A 15147-nucleotide genomic window follows, 5' to 3' on the forward strand; every position below is an offset into this window, starting at 1 on the left:
TGAGTGGGAGGAAGGGGTAGAGGGAGAGGGAGAAGCTGACTCTCTGCTGAGCAGGATCCCTGGGCTCGATCCCAGGACCGTGAGTTCATGATCAGAGTCAAAGGCAGACACTTAACCGACTGAGCCACCCAGGAGCACCGAGTTTGATATTTCTTTTCAGAAAATAGTTTGCATATATCTACATATATGTGTTATTAAATATTTACACGAATTGGTCCCTATAACCTATGCCTTTTTACATCTTGCTTCCTCCTAGTATCTTGAAGATATATGTATATATTTTAAACATAACCACAAATGGATCTACTTCTTTAATTACATAGATTGTGGCTTAGTGTACCATAATCTATTTAACCTATTGCTTTCATGAACAATACGGTACATTTATTCTTGCATCTTCACATTTATAAGTTTTTCTCACAGGTGGAATTACTAGCTTGCTCAAAGGAAAACAGGTATGAGTGAATCAGATGAAGAGGTACAAACTTCCAGTTATAACCACATCTTGGTGGTGAAAACTACAACATAGGGAATAATCAATGATATTGTAATAACTTTGTATGGTGGCAGGTGGTGACTGCACTTTTTTTTTTTTAATTATTTATCTATTCATGAGAGACAGAGAGAGAGAGAGGCAGAGACAGAGGCAGAGACAGAGGCAGAGGGAGAAGCAGACTCCCCTCAGGGATCCTGATGCGGGACTCGATCCCAGGGCCCCTGGATCACGACCTGAGCCAAAGGTAGACGCTCAACCACTGAGCCCCCCAGGTGCCCCATGACAATATTTCTTGTGGTGAACACTGCATTGTTGGATCACTATGTTGTACACCTGAAACTGATAAATGTCTATGCCACCATAAAACAAAATTCATATGTTCATTTTAACTTTTAGAGTATGTCAAATTTCCATCCGAAAAGTTCACAAAATTTCATGCATTAATATATGTGCAAGTGTTTCTTTCTCTACATCTTCACCAGCACTGGATAATATCAAAAATTTTTTTGTTTTTTGTTTTTAATTTATGATATGATAGTCATATCAATTTATTTTGTGATAGTCACACAGAGAGAGAGAGAGAGAGAGAGAGAGGCAGAGACACAGGCAGAGGGAGAAGCAGGCTCCCTGCGGAGAGGCTGATGTGGGACTCTGATCCCGGGGCCTCCAGGATCACGCCCTGATGCCGGGTCTCCAGGATCACACCCTGGGCCTGCCCTGGGCCAAAGGCAGGCGCCAAACCGCTGAGCCACCCAGGGATCCTCAGATTCTCAACCTTTTTACATTATTGCCCCTCTAAAGGAGAAAAGTGGAATTATTTTTAATTTTAAAAAGCTTTTAAAGATTTTATTTATCTAAGAGAGAGAGAGAGAGAGAGAGATTGAGAGAGAGAGAGAAGGAGCAGGGGAGGGGCAGAGGGAGAGGCGACTCTGCTGAGCAGGGAGCCCGACGCGGGGTTCAGTCCCAGAACCCTGAAATCATGACCTGACCTGAAGGCAGAAGCTCAATCGACTGAGCCACCCAGGTGCCCCTCTTTAAATTTAATTTCAGGGCAGCCCCAGTGGTTTAGCGGTTTAGCGCTGCCTGCAGCCTGGGGTGTGATCCTGGAGATCTGGGATCGAGTCCGCGTCGGGCTCCCTGCAAGGAGCCTGCTTCTCCCTCTGCCTGTATCTGTATCTCTGTCTCTCTCTCTCTCATTCTCTGTGTCTCAAATAAATAAATAAATAAATAAATAAATAAATAAATCTTTAAAAAATAAATTTAATTTCAATCCAGTTACATTTAATTTCTCCCTAATGATAGAAAGTAAATACTTAGGCATAAGATTTTGTCTAGGAGAGTTGCTTTTGGAGAGCCACCAGCCATTGTAATAATATTCAAGGTGTTTTGCTACCCAAGAATTCATTTTAGCCCCCTTGGGAGCCACGAGGCTCCCACTGAGAATAATACCCTACAGGGACGGCTGGACAATAAACAAGTGAGTGGGAAGGATTATATCAGAGAGCCAAGAATGTTGCAAAAGAAAGGAGGAAGAGGGGCAGAGGGGCCCTCTGACATCTTGATCATTTGAATCAGGAAAACTCTTCCCAGACCGGGAAGTCCAGCCTGGATTCTTCACCACCTGCCACCATACAATTTCTTCAGAAAATTATAATTTCAAAAAAAAAAAAAAAAAAAAAAGAAAATTATAATTTCCCCCTCACAGTGCCTGGCCTACAATAAGCTCTCGAGAAGTGAGCTTTAGTGTTATTAGTACCTTTAAATTTTTTTTTCTAAAAACTGGATCATTTATGTGTCTGTTCCTTTTCTTTCTTTTTCTTTTTTCTTTTTAACTGGGGTTCCATTCATTTAGTCCTATTGTTCATGGACTGCTACTTTGTATATAAAACATGTAGAGATCATTTAAGGTTTTGGGATCCAGAGAGGAATTACTTCTGCTCTCTGGCATAAAATTAGAATAGGAGAAGGTCATCTTTTTTTTTTTTAAGATTTTATTTATTCATGAGAGACACAGAGACACAGGCAGAGGGAGAAGCAGGCTCCATGCAGGGAGCCTGATGCGGGACTCGATCCCGGGGCCCCAGGATCACGCCCTGGGCCGAAGGCAGGCGCCAAACCGCTGAGCCACCCAGGGATCCCGAGAAGGTCCTCTTAATTCTTGAATCTGGACTAGCTAGTCCCCTTCCCAAATCTTATTTTTGATATTTGTATTATTTTTCACTTTGCCCATTTTCATAACATTTACATTCTGTTCTGTGCTCATGACCTCCTAATTGTTTAGCGTTCATTCTAGTTATAAATGGATTCATTGTTCAGCACTATTCACTATACTCACATTTTTCTATTTCTGGTTTATGTATTATTATTCATCTATGAGTTAATTAGACTTCATCATTAAGCACTGTCCTTATTCTTTTAATAGGGTCCTTCCATACATTCTCTCATATTTGAAAATGTGCACAAGTCACCTTTATATTCAACTGATATCTTGGTCTTGATACTTCTGAGTCATAGTCCGCTCGCAGTTTTGTGCACGTTGCTCCATTGCCAACTGGCATGGAATGCTGGTGTGGCAAAATCTTAGCTCAAACTGATTTTTCTCCTTTGTTGGTGATTTTTTTAAAATTTTTTATTTATTTATGATAGTCACACACACACACACACACACACACACACACACACACACACACACACACAGGCAGAGGGAGAAGCAGGCTCCATGCACCAGGAGCCCGACGTGGGACTCGATCCCGGGTCTCCGGGATCACGCCCCGGGCCAAAGGCAGGCGCCAAACCGCTGCGCCACCCAGGGATCCCTGTTGGTGATTTTTTTTTTTTTTTTTTTTTTTATGATAGTCACAGAGAGAGAGAGAGAGAGGCAGAGACACAGGCAGAGGGAGAAGCAGGCTCCATGCACCGACCGGGAACCCGATGTGGGATTCGATCCCGGGTCTCCGGGATCACGCCCCGGGTCAAAGGCAGGCGCCAAACCGCTGCTCCACCCAGGGATCCCTGTTGGTGATTTTTTAAAAATAAATTTATTTTTTATCGGTGTTCAACTTGCCAACATATAAAAGGTGAAATGAATGGAATGAACGAAGGGAGGTGCCACGGCCGGCGCCTCTGCCTCCGGCCGCAGGGGGCGCTGTGGGCGCTGCTGCCGGGCTGCTCTGGGCCGCGGCGCAGGAAGTCTCGTCCTCCCCCCACTTCCGGTCTCTGGCCCGGGACTTGTGCTGCGTGGAGGAGGTTTTGAAATGCCGACCGGAGATTTTGAGTGAGTCGAGGGTCGCGGAGCGAAGCCTGGGAGGCGGCTTGGGGGCCATGGGGGCGCTCCTCGGGGCCTGGCCTCGCTGACCCAGCCTTCCCCTCCGCCACCTTGCCCTTGCAGTTCGAAGCCCAGCTGGGCCGACCAGGTGGAGGAGGAGGGCGAGGACGGTGAGTACGCCGGGTCGCCCCGGGTCACGGGCGCCTGCGCCGAGCCGGGCACCGCCGTCCGGTGCCGCATCCCCCCCCGCGCCTCCCGCCTCCCGCCAGCCTGTCGCCACTTCCAAGTGTCCGGCTGGCCGGTCCCCCCGCTCCCTTGCCACCGCCCAAGCCGCACAGCTGCTCCGGGGAGGAAGCTGTAACAGCCAGCCTCCTGCTTGGGTGCGAGCGCCGGATGTCTTTATGGGCTGCCCCTCGCTTTCATCCTTGCCATTGCGCGAGATTACTCAGCCAGCGCCACGGCCTGGCACGGCTAGCCCAGGGCACTTGGTCCCCAGGCCTAAGCCCTTGGCCCTGCCGTCTAGGCCCCTGGTGTGGGCGTCATCCCAGAAGTCCCTTCATTTTAGCTTGGGAGCCCTCGCCCCTCCAGCTCACCCCTCCTACCCACACTCCCCTTCCTAGACAAATGTGTCACCAGCGAGCTCCTCAAGGGGATCCCTCTGGCCACTGGCGACACCAGCCCAGAACCTGAGTTAGTGCCGGGAGGTGAGTGACGCCCTCTGCTCCACTCGGGGCTCCCTCTCCCCAGCAGCATTCCCCTCCCCCTCCATCACCCAAGGCTGTTACTTCCCCTCTTCTCTCTCCCAGCTCCACTGCCGCCTCCCAAGGAGGTCATCAATGGGAACATCAAGACAGTGACAGAGTACAAGATAGATGAGGATGGCAAGAAGTTCAAGGTGAGGCTGGGGGAGGAGTTGGGGGCCCCTTGGCCCGGAGGGGATGGTGTGTGTGTTGGGTAGGTTGGGTTGATTAGCTCCAGAGCCTTGAAACACAGGAATTCGGAGCCTCTCCCCTCCCCTCCACAGATCGTCCGCACCTTCAGAATTGAGACGCGGAAGGCCTCCAAGGCTGTTGCAAGGAGGAAGGTGAGACGCTTCTCCTCTTGTCTTAGAGGCTCTCCCAGGGCTGGCTTGGAGGAATTAGGAATCCTTTTTGTTGACAGCGTTTTGATCTGATACCTTTATTTTTAGAAGTGGGGTTCAACTCTGTCTCTATTCTGTTGGATCAAGGGGGTTTAAGGTTGAGGGGTGTTTGTGCTCTGTTGGGACCCTGAAAAGTCCAGGGTGCAGAAGTTGGGTGGTTTAGATTAACTCCGCTCAGCTTGTTTACTTGTTTACCAGAAGGAACAGAGCCAAGCCCTCCCCTCAGGCGGTCATAGCAGCTCCTGTTTAACTGGGCTACATGCTTAGGAAGAAGTGATAGCTGTAAATAGCATTGGCACAATTTTCGGTGGACTTCCTCTGTGCCAGACCTCAATGGCAAGTGTTTTGCAGGAAGTGTTTTCTCATTTGCTACCCCTAGCCGTCCTGGGAGGTGGGGAACATTTGAGGTCTCCATTTTAAAGGGGAGGAAGCTGGGATCCCTGGGTGGCTCAGCGATTTATCGCCTGCCTTCCACCCAGGGTGTGATCCTGGAGTCCTGGGATCGAGTTCCACGTCGGGCTCCCTGCACGGAGCCTGCTTCTCCCTCTGCCTGTGTCTCTGCGTCTCTCTCTCTCTGTGTCTCTCTCTCATGAATAAATAGATAAAAATCTTAAAAAGGTGGGGAAGAAAGCTGAAGCCTAGGGTTTTTTTTTTTTTAAAGATTTTATTTATTCATGAAAGACACAGAGAGAGACTGAGGCAGAGATATAGGCAGAGGGAGAAGCAGGCTCTGTGCAGGAAGCCCAATGTGGGACTCCATCCCAGGTCTCCAGGATCACGCCCTGGGCTGAAGGCGGTGCTAAACCGCTGAGCCACCCGGGCTGCCCAAGCCTAGGTTTTTTTTTTTTTTTTTTTTTAAGCCTAGGTTTTTTAACTATCTCAAGGCCCCTCACAGTCTGGGTGACCCCTGGGCGTCACTTCCTTATGGGAGCTGGCCCACCTCCTGTCATGGGTGCCTCAGGAATGGTTAACTGTGTGACTGTTTCCCCCTGGGCCTTGGTTCTCTCCTCTGGAACTTGGGCTGAGAGCCGTCCCCACCTCCTGGAGCTGGCCTGAAGCTAGCGGCTAGCACATGCCAGGAGTGGTACACGCTAGGAAATGGGAACTGTCGTTGTCACCACTTTTGGGAGACTTGGGGGAGGGAGAAGAATGTGGTTCAAGGCTGAAACACCCTGAAGGGAGGGCTTTTGTAGGTCGAGTGGTGGTGGGGGTCCCACTTGCCCTTACAAGTCCCCCATCCCGCCCCGAGCCCAGAACTGGAAGAAGTTTGGGAACTCGGAGTTTGACCCACCAGGGCCCAACGTGGCCACCACCACAGTCAGTGACGACGTGTCCATGACATTCATCACTAGCAAAGAGGTGAGTTGGGCAAGGGTCTGGGCCGGTGGCTGTGATGGTGGTGGCCAGGGTGTGGCAACCCTGCTCTGACTGCCACCCCCCCCCAGGATCTGAACTGCCAGGAAGAGGAGGACCCGATGAACAAGCTCAAGGGCCAGAAAATCGTGTCCTGCCGCATCTGCAAGGGCGACCACTGGACTACCCGCTGCCCCTACAAGGACACGCTGGGGCCCATGCAGAAGGAGCTGGCTGAGCAGCTGGGCCTGTCCACCGGCGAGAAGGAGAAGCTGCCCGGAGGTGCCTGGGCCTGGGATTTGGCTTGGCGGACCACGGGGTGGGGCGGGTTGCGTGCACCTCTGGGAGTGTCCTCGGTCTCCACCCGCTGCTGTGAACGGGGCTGTCCGCATCAGAAGTTGTCCTCTCTCACTGGCACCAGCGCTGCCAGGCTGTGGTCTGTGTGAGTGTGCGAGACCAGCGGGGTGGTGCCAGGACTGCTGGTAACACCACCGTTGTTCCGTGTTGGGCTGGCGAACCATTCCTTTATGGGTCTGGCTGCGTGTGCTTGAGACTTGGAGCTGTGATTCTGCTGCAGACTCTGTGATCAGACTGGAGTGTGCCTTGTTTGCCACAGAGGGGACCATGGCCTGTGTGCGTGGGTGTGTGCACGCACACGCGCAGACTCGCACATGTGACTGCAGCCTGTGTCCATGTCCTTCAGTGTGATTTGCTGATAGTGGGTTGACTCTGCAAGTTTTACAGCTGTGATTCGGTGTGCAGCACATTTGTTAGCTGCCATGAGTGTGGGGCCCAGGGGCTGCCCCTGCATGTTCCTGTGTTCTTCTAGCTCTCAGCCCTGGGGCTGCCAGTGGGATCTTGCTCTGACTTGCCAGATGTGACCTTCATGTCCTGGCGGCCAGTGGAACAAACCAGATACCTGTGGCTTGATAGACGGTGCCTGGGCTGGGTCAGGGCCAGAGCTGCCAGCGCCCTGGGGTGGATCTGTCCCTCACCTGTGCCAGGGTGAGGCCTGACCCAGCTGCTTTGGTCTGCAGAGCTGGAGCCCGTGCAGGCTGCCCAGAACAAGACGGGGAAGTATGTGCCACCGAGCCTGCGGGATGGGGCCAGCCGCCGTGGCGAGTCCATGCAGCCCAACCGCAGAGGTGAGTGGCGGGTGGGCACCTCTTAGTCCCATGGTCATCCTTCATTCAGGGCCTGGTTAGGGCTGTCCTCTACAAGCTGTCGCTCCTTGCCTGTGTAGCCGACGACAATGCCACTATCCGTGTGACCAACCTGTCAGAGGACACTCGTGAGACTGACTTACAGGAACTCTTCCGACCCTTTGGCTCCATCTCTCGCATCTACTTGGCAAAGGACAAGACCACTGGCCAGTCCAAGGTGGGCGGTGGCTGTGGGGATGGGTGATGGGGTCACCTGTCCTAGTTGTGCCCTAAGGGCCTCTGACTCTACCCCCACTCCTCCAGGGTTTTGCCTTCATCAGCTTCCACCGCCGTGAGGATGCCGCACGAGCCATTGCTGGGGTGTCTGGCTTTGGATACGACCACCTCATCCTCAACGTTGAGTGGGCCAAGTAAGACCTGTCACACCCCTGCCTCGCCCCACCTCTTCGCATCCCACACTTAGGTTGACTGTGGGCCCCACGTTAGTTTAATAGTCCCCAAGCCTCTTCTGAGGTACAGGTTATTTAAGGTCTTTTTTTTGAGGGGGGGCCTTCTACCCATCTGGCCATGTGTGGGCTCTGCCCTCCTGCATTGTCAGAGACCCCAGTTGTATGTGGCAAAGGGTCTTGGAATGCCCTTTGGGTTCTGGAGCCCTCACACTTGGTATCCTCATCACCTGTCTCTCTCTCTTAGGCCATCAACCAACTAAGCCAGTTGCCATGTTTGCTGCTGCTGTCTGGCCCCGGCCCCAGGACCCCATGGCCTTAGGAGGTAGCTCCCGAAAGCAGGGGGCTCTTGGCAATAAAAAGGCTCCTGTTGTCATATGTTGTCTCGTTTATTCACAGATGTCACCCACTCTTTGGCTAGAGGGGCCAGCCCTCTTTAGGATCAGTGCTGTAGGCAGAAGTTCCTGCCACTGTGGCCTGGCACTTGCTGGTCCCCGAACAGGTCTTTGTGTAGGGGAAGAAGTGGTGGTTTGGGGCCTTTGGCAGTTCAGGGCTTGTTAGTGGCTCAGGGCCAGGAGCCTCTTGTGCTCTTGGCCCCCATTCTGCTGCTGGTCTCAATGCCTTGTGGTGAGGAAGTGGCTCAAAATAAGCCAGGTCATGGGCTTAGCTCAGGGGACTAGGGCTCCACGTTTTGGGGGGGTTGCTGTAACATTGAGGGGCAGGACTTGGCCAGAGTTCCCCGTGTCCTCTGGCATTTGGCTATTGCTGCAGCTGCAGCAGCTCTGGTGGCAGCACCCCAGGCTGGGTGCCACAGCCATATAAAGCAGTGGGTGGATGCAGATGGCCAGAGGCATGAGGCCCCGCATTATCTGGTGGGTCCTATAGGTCATTTGATCCACTGCTGCCTTGGCCTCATTCAAGCTGGCAAAGCCTGGGCAGCGGGCCCTCCAGCGCTGCCGAGCTTGCACGTTGAGCACCTGTGTGATGTAGTAGGGCACATAGGAACTGGCATAGAGGGCCAGGCTGCTGGCCACCAGCGCTGCCACACGCAGCTTCTCGGCAGCAGTCATGCCGTGGCTGCGCAGCACGGCCCATCCGAGGGCACTGTAGGCTGTCAGGGTGAGCAGCAGCGGCACGCCGCAGCCCAGGACCGCCAGCACCAAGGTGTAGGCTCTGTAGGCCTCGAGGCGGAGGTCATCTGCCATCCCCAGGCACTTGGTGCAGGCCTCAGGCCTCTCTGTGACACAGCTGCCTTCCCTCTGTGGCCTTTTCAGGTGCGAGAAGCTGAGCGTGGGTGCAGCCAACAGGGCTGCCAGTGCCCAGCCAGCGGCACTGACGGCCCAGGCGTGCTTGGGCCGCCAGCTGCTGCGGGTGAAGAAGGGGTGGACGATGCCCAGGTAGCGGTTTAGGCTGATGCAGGTGACGAAGATGACGCTGCCCAGCAGGTTGCAGGTGAAGAGGAAGCGCTCCAGGCGGCACGTGAACTCCCCGTACTGCCAGTTCTTGGGCGGGTAGAAGTAGGCAGCCAGCGGGAGCAGCGTCAGGGCATAGAGCAGGTCGCTGATGGCCAGCTGGGCTGAGAAGACCACGGCGGGGTGCCACGGGCGCTGCTCCCGCGTCACAAAGCGGTAGAAGGCCAGGCCGTTGCTGGCCACAGCCACCAGGAACTCAACTACCAGCATGGGGCACAGAAAGGCTGCCTGGAAACGGCTGAACTCACGGTCAATTTCTACTGAGAAGTTGGCTGAGCAGGTCAGAGCACCTGTGGGCAGACGGTCCCCAAGTGAGCGCAGTTCCTCCTCACATGGCTCGAGACCTTCAGAGCATCTACTCTGTGCCTGGTCACAGGCGCCCTCTGGGGGCACATGCTCCTGTCCTTTCTGAGCCCGGGAGGGGGCACCAGCCACAGCAACTCTAGGGTGCGAAATCCGGCCCAGAAAGGTCAGAAGCGCAGAGTGCTTTCCTGTGGTAATTACTAGGCTTGTCTGCGTCCTTGAACCCTCAGGAAGATGGGGGAAGGGGATCACTGCCTTCACAGGATGCATATAACCCAGCAGTGACAACCCGGAATGGGTGGGGTGGGGGTTCATGAAGGGGAGTCCCCTGCTGCAACTTTCAGAAACCATCACTTCCTCAGCACCATCAGAGGCAAGGCCTCCCAGCTCCCGACTTCACCCCCCATATCTCTTCTCCTCCCAGACGGTGCCCAGAGTCAGGTCGGTGCCCAGAGTCAGGTCGCATTCCTTGGCCTCGCACCTCCCTCCTCGCTGGCAGAAAAGGGCAATGTTCATGACTCCCAGAGGGGCCCCAGGAGGGAACCCTGCCTCTCACCCGCTCACTCTCCTTTCAGGCTGTGACTCACTCCCTACAGTCCTTCCCACACCGGCTTTCTGGCTGTTCCTTAAGGCACATTCCGCCTCAGGGCCTTTGCACATTCTCTTTCCCTGAGTCACCAGCCCCCACTCGACCTCCTCCTGGTCTCCGGCCCTGAGAGGCCCATTCTGACCCCTCTAACAGCACGAGGCCACCCAGTCCCCTTATTCTGCAAAGCCTGTGTGTCCATCTCCAAGAGAACATCTCCTGAGGGCAGGGAGTGCCCTGCCGCTGGTGTCCTGGTGCCCAGAGTAAGGCCTGGGACGCAGCAGTGTGCAAGAGCAGATCTGCACGGACCCCCTTCTCTGTACCAACTCCGCCTCGGCTTCAGGTGGACTGCCTGCGCCCGGTCTGCCAGCAGGCTCCAGATGCCCGTGCCCTTCCCCCGCCCCAGACTGCTTCCCTGACCACACTTCTGCCTCCCCATCCCATCTCTGCTCTGGGAGGAAGTCCCCGTCCAGACACGATTAACTCACTCCCCTCCACCTCCTCGGAGCCAGCCCCCTCGGTCCTGAGCTGAACCGCAGGGCCCAGGACACCTGCCTGGCCCAACCGACCCAGCAGCGTTCGCTCCTCACCTGAAGTGGTGGCGGCCATGGCCCGCACGCCCTGCCTCTAGGTTCACGGCCCACGCTGTGCTAGTGCCAGAGCCCAGTGTTACCAGCACTGGCTCGCCCCTCCCTTCCCTGCAGCTCCACCCTCCTTCCCTCCCACCAGCAGCCCCACCCACAGCCTGTACAGGCGTCGGCTGCCTCACTCCCCCGCCCTCGCCGCCACCCTGGGGTTTCCTTCCTCTTCACATCTCGCTCTCCAGGGCCAACCAGTTACAGGCTTGCAAGTAACCCTGGGCAGGGGTGCTGGGGAGGCCCAGGACCAGTTCTGCCCAGCACCTTCACCTGTGAAAGCGGCCCTGCACTTCCACTACTCAGCATGGGGGAAGGGACGCTAGGTTAGGGGCAGAACCCAGTCCAATTCCCGAGCCTCTCTGGGCTTTGCACCACAGGACTCGCGATCTCCCCGTTCCAAATACAGACTCAGACTTAGGTCGGGGAAACTGCTCCTTTATGAAAGGAAACCAAGGGCTGCTCCTGGAGACCCAGGTGGAAGTCCAAAGCAGGTCTTTGGGCCCCAATTTGGGGCATTCCATCCACTGCTCCAGCTTGGCCTCAGACTACTTTCTTAGGTGGTCGAGCTTGGCCTCGCCTGCGGTCCCGGACAGCTCCTCTCCGTCCCAGCTTGGCCTGGTCCCGCTGGGGCTTGCCCTTGGCCTTTGAAGGCCTGTGGTAAGTGCCTCCATCTGGCCTCCGCTCTTTTCCTCGTGGCTTCTTGCCTGGGGGCCCGGTGAACTGTCCGCGTTTGGCTGCTTTCGGGAACATGTCTGTGGGGAAGAGACTGTGTCGAGGCCACCAGGGCAAAGACAAGCCCAAGGTGCCTGGCTGCAGTAATCCCCTGCCACATACCCTCATCGGGCTCCTCTCCCACTGCCTGGCGGAAATACTCAGCTTCGTCCTCCTCTTCCTCCTGCTGGCCAGCCCCCTCTGTCTCCGGGGGGGCACCAGGGTCCTCAGCATCGCTATCCCCGCTGGCCTCTGCCCGCGTCCGCTTCATGCCTGCCAGGCTCTTCTTCCTGGAAAGGGGTGCCAGTGAGGGGGGCAGCCTGCACCTGCAACCCTGCCTCACCCACACAGCCCACGGCCACACACTTGTGTGCCTCTCGCTGCTCCCGCTTGCGCTGGACGTTCTGAGCCTGCTGGTCCTGCCTCTGGGCCTTCAGCCGCAGCTTCTCCTCCTTGGCTGCCAGGATGGCCTGCAGCTCCTCCTCGGTCTTGTGCACTGAGGAAGATGACACAGGTCACCGAGACCCAAGTGTATTTTGAGACCCACCTGCAAGGGCCTTAGACCTCCAGCCCATGGTTCCCCAGCCCCATCCTCACCGAAACTGTGGAACAGCACGTTCCCCTCTCCCACACCCTCCTGGATCTTGATGAGCTGCAGCGTCATCCGAGGCCCAATCTGGAGAAACAAGGGCAAAAAGTCAGTTCTTCCTCAGAGCTGGGGGCTGCCAGAGGAGTCACTTCTGCCACTGGGCCTGCCCCAGGGCTGGGCCTCACCTCTGTGAGCCGCACAGCGCTTTGCTGTGCCCGCATGTTGCCACGCCCTGCGACAGCCTGGGGCAGCTCAGTGATGTTGTGCTCACCATCAGGCTCTGCCTCACTCTCGGACAGCCCAGCGCCCCTGTGCAGAGGACACACCAAGGTCAGCGGGGGATCTCAGGCTCCTAAAACAGCTCCAGGGTACCCAGGACTTCAGTGATCTCCCACCCAGTGCACTCCTTACGTAGCCAACAGCTCGCTGATGTCCTGCAGACGGCTCATGTTGGGAAACTTCTCCTGCAGAAGCTTCTTCATCCCTCGACTTGCACCCACTGGAACAACTTTGATGCTACTGCAGGAGCCAGGGCGTGAGAAGGGTGTTAGAAGTTGTGAGACTGGAGGTCAGCTCTGCCTACCCATTCCCACAGTGCGTCAGAGCGTTTACTTTGAGACTGAGCAATCACAGACCCTCAGCTGGAACACTGTCATCAGCCGCACATGAAAGTCACCCCTCCTCCACCCCCACCACCTCCCAATACTCACTAATGACGGAAATCTAGCTCCTGGGAGTCGGGATTGTAGTTGATGAGAAGGCAGCGCTTGATGGTGTTTAGGTTCACCTGGAAGGAAGAGGTGGGGCAAAGCACCACATGAACCACCCACAGACTTCCCTGTGTGGAGCCACACCAAGCCCACGGCTATACTCCAGAAATCTCCCAGCAAGGGGGTGTGGGGTGCTGCTAGCACTGTGGGGACTCATGGGCTGGTTCAGGCACTGGCTAGAAATCCTGGTTCTTAGGCCCACTGAAGCGGTCTACACCAGACTCCCCGATGATTGGCACCTAACAGCCTAATTTGAGACCTGCTAGTGCTGGGGGTTAGGAGCTGGGGCTCTGGAGCCAGACAAGTTAAAATATCCAGTCCTGCTCCCTGTAACTGACATCAAACTACAATTCACTTCTGTCTGCCTGTCTCTCTGTCTACAAAATGGAGTCACAACACCTGCCACACTTCAGAAATAAAGGACCATCAGCATCATTTTCTGTCCTCCAAAGAGTAATGCAACTCCTTTTTTTTTTTTTTTTTTTTTTTTGAGTAATGCAACTCCTAAAAGAGTCTCTTACCCTAGAATCACAGAACACATGAGTGAAACTGGACCTCAGAACCCGGAGCTCTCAGCCTCAGTGCCAAGAGGTGAGGACTGAACAAACAACCCAAGGGCCTATGTGTGGTACCTATTGTCCCAGATGCCCCGTCCACCCTCATCTCCCACCACACCAGGCCCATCCCACCTTATGCACATTGATGGAGGGAAACAGGTTCTGGAACATGGTGGCCATGAGCTTCACGTGCATGCCATGGGGGCCGAAACTGTTGAGCACCAGGAGAGGTGGGTGGGCAAACTGCTGTTCATGCATGCGGTGTCGGCGCAACGAGGAGACTACATCTCGCACTAACGTATACTGCAGGACAGGGTGGGAAGTGGGTGCCTGGCAGCCACATGTGGTCGGCACCACCCCAAACCCATCCCCTACCCAACACCCCCCCTACCATCTCCAATCCATACCTTGTTGATCCGGAAGGTCAAGGTGGGGCCTCCTGGGAGGCGCATCAGCTTCTACAGAAAAAAAGAGTTGGTGAAGAGTGGAGGCATCCAGCTAGGGGGGGCAGGGAGTGGGAACCTCTGCTCCATCTCTTCAGAGCGTTTACTTTGAAGCCAGAATCATGGCAGCTCAGAGGCATATGGGTTCATCATGAGAGCTGGGAGAGCAGGAGGTCAGGGAGAAAATCAGGGCTTCCCAGGTATTAACTCACAAAGTAGATGTTCGTTTCTGTTTTACTCAAGATCAGGAAATGGGTGACCCCAAGAGGCCCGGCCACTGCCACACAATCCTTCAGGGTGTTTTTCTTTCGTATCTGGGAATTGCAAAAAACAAATAGGATGGATCATGAACAGAAAGACTACAAGCTGAGGCTGTTATGACCTTTCTTGCATTTAATTTCTCCAAGAAAGAGAAGAGAGTGAAACGCTCCCGACCTCTAAAGCTAATCAGGCTTGAATTTATCCGTTGAACACTGCATCGCCCAATCTGCAGATGAGGCGACTGATCCCTGAGACGTTAACTAGCTTCCTCCAGGCCTTTGAGAGAGGCCAAGTTTCCACCCTAGCTTTGCTAGCTCGAGGCCCCTAACCACCAGCCCTAGGCGTGCAGCCAAGCCCCCAGCGGAGTGCGTTCATCTGCGCGCGCTCTCGCTGCTGCCCCACAAATCCCTGAGCCGCAGGGACGCTGCTCCCCGTAAGGGTCCCTTTCTCGAGCCAAGGAGACTGGAGCCACTCCGCGGCCGCCAAGACAGGGCCCATGGCTGACGGAGGCGCGCCGGGTGACGCAGACCTGCAGGCGGGTGGCGGTCAGCGGCTCCATGACCCGGCGCAGATCCAGGCTGAGCTGCCGGACGCCGCGACCCGCGCGGCCCCGAGCGAACACGAACGAGTGCGGCTGCGCGGCGTAGGCCTCGAGGTTGCGGAGCTGCGCCTGGGCGCGCGCACGCTTCTGGTGCCGGGACTGCGGGGGCGAAAGGAGAGCGGTCAACGCCACGGCCCCCCCCCCCGTCCCCTCGGCCCCCTCGCGCCTCGCCCCCCAGTCCCGGCCGCCGCGCCTCACCCGCCCGGACTGCCCCATGCCGCCGGCCCCTCCAGCTGCACCCTTCCGCCTGCTGCTTCCGGCGCCGCGCCGCTCACTTCCGGCGCCGGCGAGGAGGTCACGTGAGGCGGCACGCGCGGCGGCGTCACCGGGCGGGCATGCGCACCAGGTGGCG

General features: G+C 55.6%; 2 protein-coding genes and 2 non-coding genes across 6 annotated transcripts; 1 reads left to right on the forward strand and 3 right to left on the reverse strand.

The window, feature by feature from the left end:
* Nucleotides 1-3644: 3644 nt before the first annotated feature.
* EIF3G (eukaryotic translation initiation factor 3 subunit G) lies at nt 3645-8240 on the forward strand. Of its 2 annotated transcripts, XM_077860014.1 has the most exons (11): nt 3651-3770; nt 3885-3931; nt 4382-4465; nt 4568-4656; nt 4786-4845; nt 6157-6261; nt 6348-6537; nt 7293-7400; nt 7499-7635; nt 7722-7828; nt 8112-8240. In XM_077860014.1, the coding sequence occupies exons 1-11, from the start codon at nt 3751-3753 to the stop codon at nt 8125-8127; spliced, it is 963 nt and encodes a 320-aa protein (XP_077716140.1). In that variant the 5' UTR covers nt 3651-3750; the 3' UTR covers nt 8128-8240. The 2 variants fall into 2 exon arrangements, with proteins under 2 accessions (XP_077716141.1, XP_077716140.1); XM_077860015.1 differs by lacking the exon at nt 6157-6261 and having other exon boundaries at nt 3645-3770.
* P2RY11 (purinergic receptor P2Y11) lies at nt 4925-15116 on the reverse strand. Of its 2 annotated transcripts, XM_077860013.1 has the most exons (13): nt 14994-15116; nt 14724-14894; nt 14146-14247; nt 13898-13948; nt 13623-13793; nt 12874-12950; nt 12575-12682; nt 12349-12472; nt 12172-12250; nt 11941-12070; nt 11698-11864; nt 11529-11615; nt 8235-9626 (listed from the first exon to the last, which is right to left on the reverse strand). In XM_077860013.1, exons 1-13 carry the CDS (start codon nt 15009-15011, stop codon nt 8533-8535), a joined length of 2379 nt encoding a protein of 792 aa, XP_077716139.1. In that variant the 5' UTR covers nt 15012-15116; the 3' UTR covers nt 8235-8532. The 2 variants fall into 2 exon arrangements, with proteins under 2 accessions (XP_077716138.1, XP_077716139.1); XM_077860012.1 differs by lacking the exons at nt 11529-11615; nt 11698-11864; nt 11941-12070; ... (7 more) ...; nt 14724-14894; nt 14994-15116 and adding an exon at nt 10816-10936 and having other exon boundaries at nt 4925-9626.
* LOC144291268 (small nucleolar RNA U105B) lies at nt 12753-12832 on the reverse strand. The gene has a single exon (XR_013358580.1). It is a non-coding gene; the product is annotated as a small nucleolar RNA U105B (small nucleolar RNA).
* LOC144291263 (small nucleolar RNA SNORD105) lies at nt 14012-14098 on the reverse strand. Its single transcript, XR_013358576.1, has one exon. It is a non-coding gene; the product is annotated as a small nucleolar RNA SNORD105 (small nucleolar RNA).
* Nucleotides 15117-15147: the final 31 nt, after the last annotated feature.

Source organism: Canis aureus, chromosome 19 (assembly GCF_053574225.1).
Source record: "Canis aureus isolate CA01 chromosome 19, VMU_Caureus_v.1.0, whole genome shotgun sequence".
NCBI lineage: Eukaryota > Metazoa > Chordata > Mammalia > Carnivora > Canidae > Canis > Canis aureus.

What these genes read in the sequence shown, in the direction of transcription:
- EIF3G (XM_077860014.1), top strand. Translation starts at nt 3,751, where the DNA reads ATGCCGACCGGAGATTTTGA. An exon ending in ATGCCGACCGGAGATTTTGA is followed by an intron (nt 3,771 to 3,884) that starts GTGAGTCGAGGG and finishes TTGCCCTTGCAG; the next exon opens with TTCGAAGCCCAGCTGGGCCG. An exon ending in ACCTGAGTTAGTGCCGGGAG is followed by an intron (nt 4,466 to 4,567) that starts GTGAGTGACGCC and finishes TCTCTCTCCCAG; the next exon opens with CTCCACTGCCGCCTCCCAAG.
- P2RY11 (XM_077860013.1), bottom strand. An exon ending in GAGCTAGATTTCCGTCATTA is followed by an intron (nt 12,683 to 12,873) that starts GTGAGTATTGGG and finishes TGGCTCCTGCAG; the next exon opens with TAGCATCAAAGTTGTTCCAG. An exon ending in GAGCAGCGAGAGGCACACAA is followed by an intron (nt 11,865 to 11,940) that starts GTGTGTGGCCGT and finishes ACCCCTTTCCAG; the next exon opens with GAAGAAGAGCCTGGCAGGCA.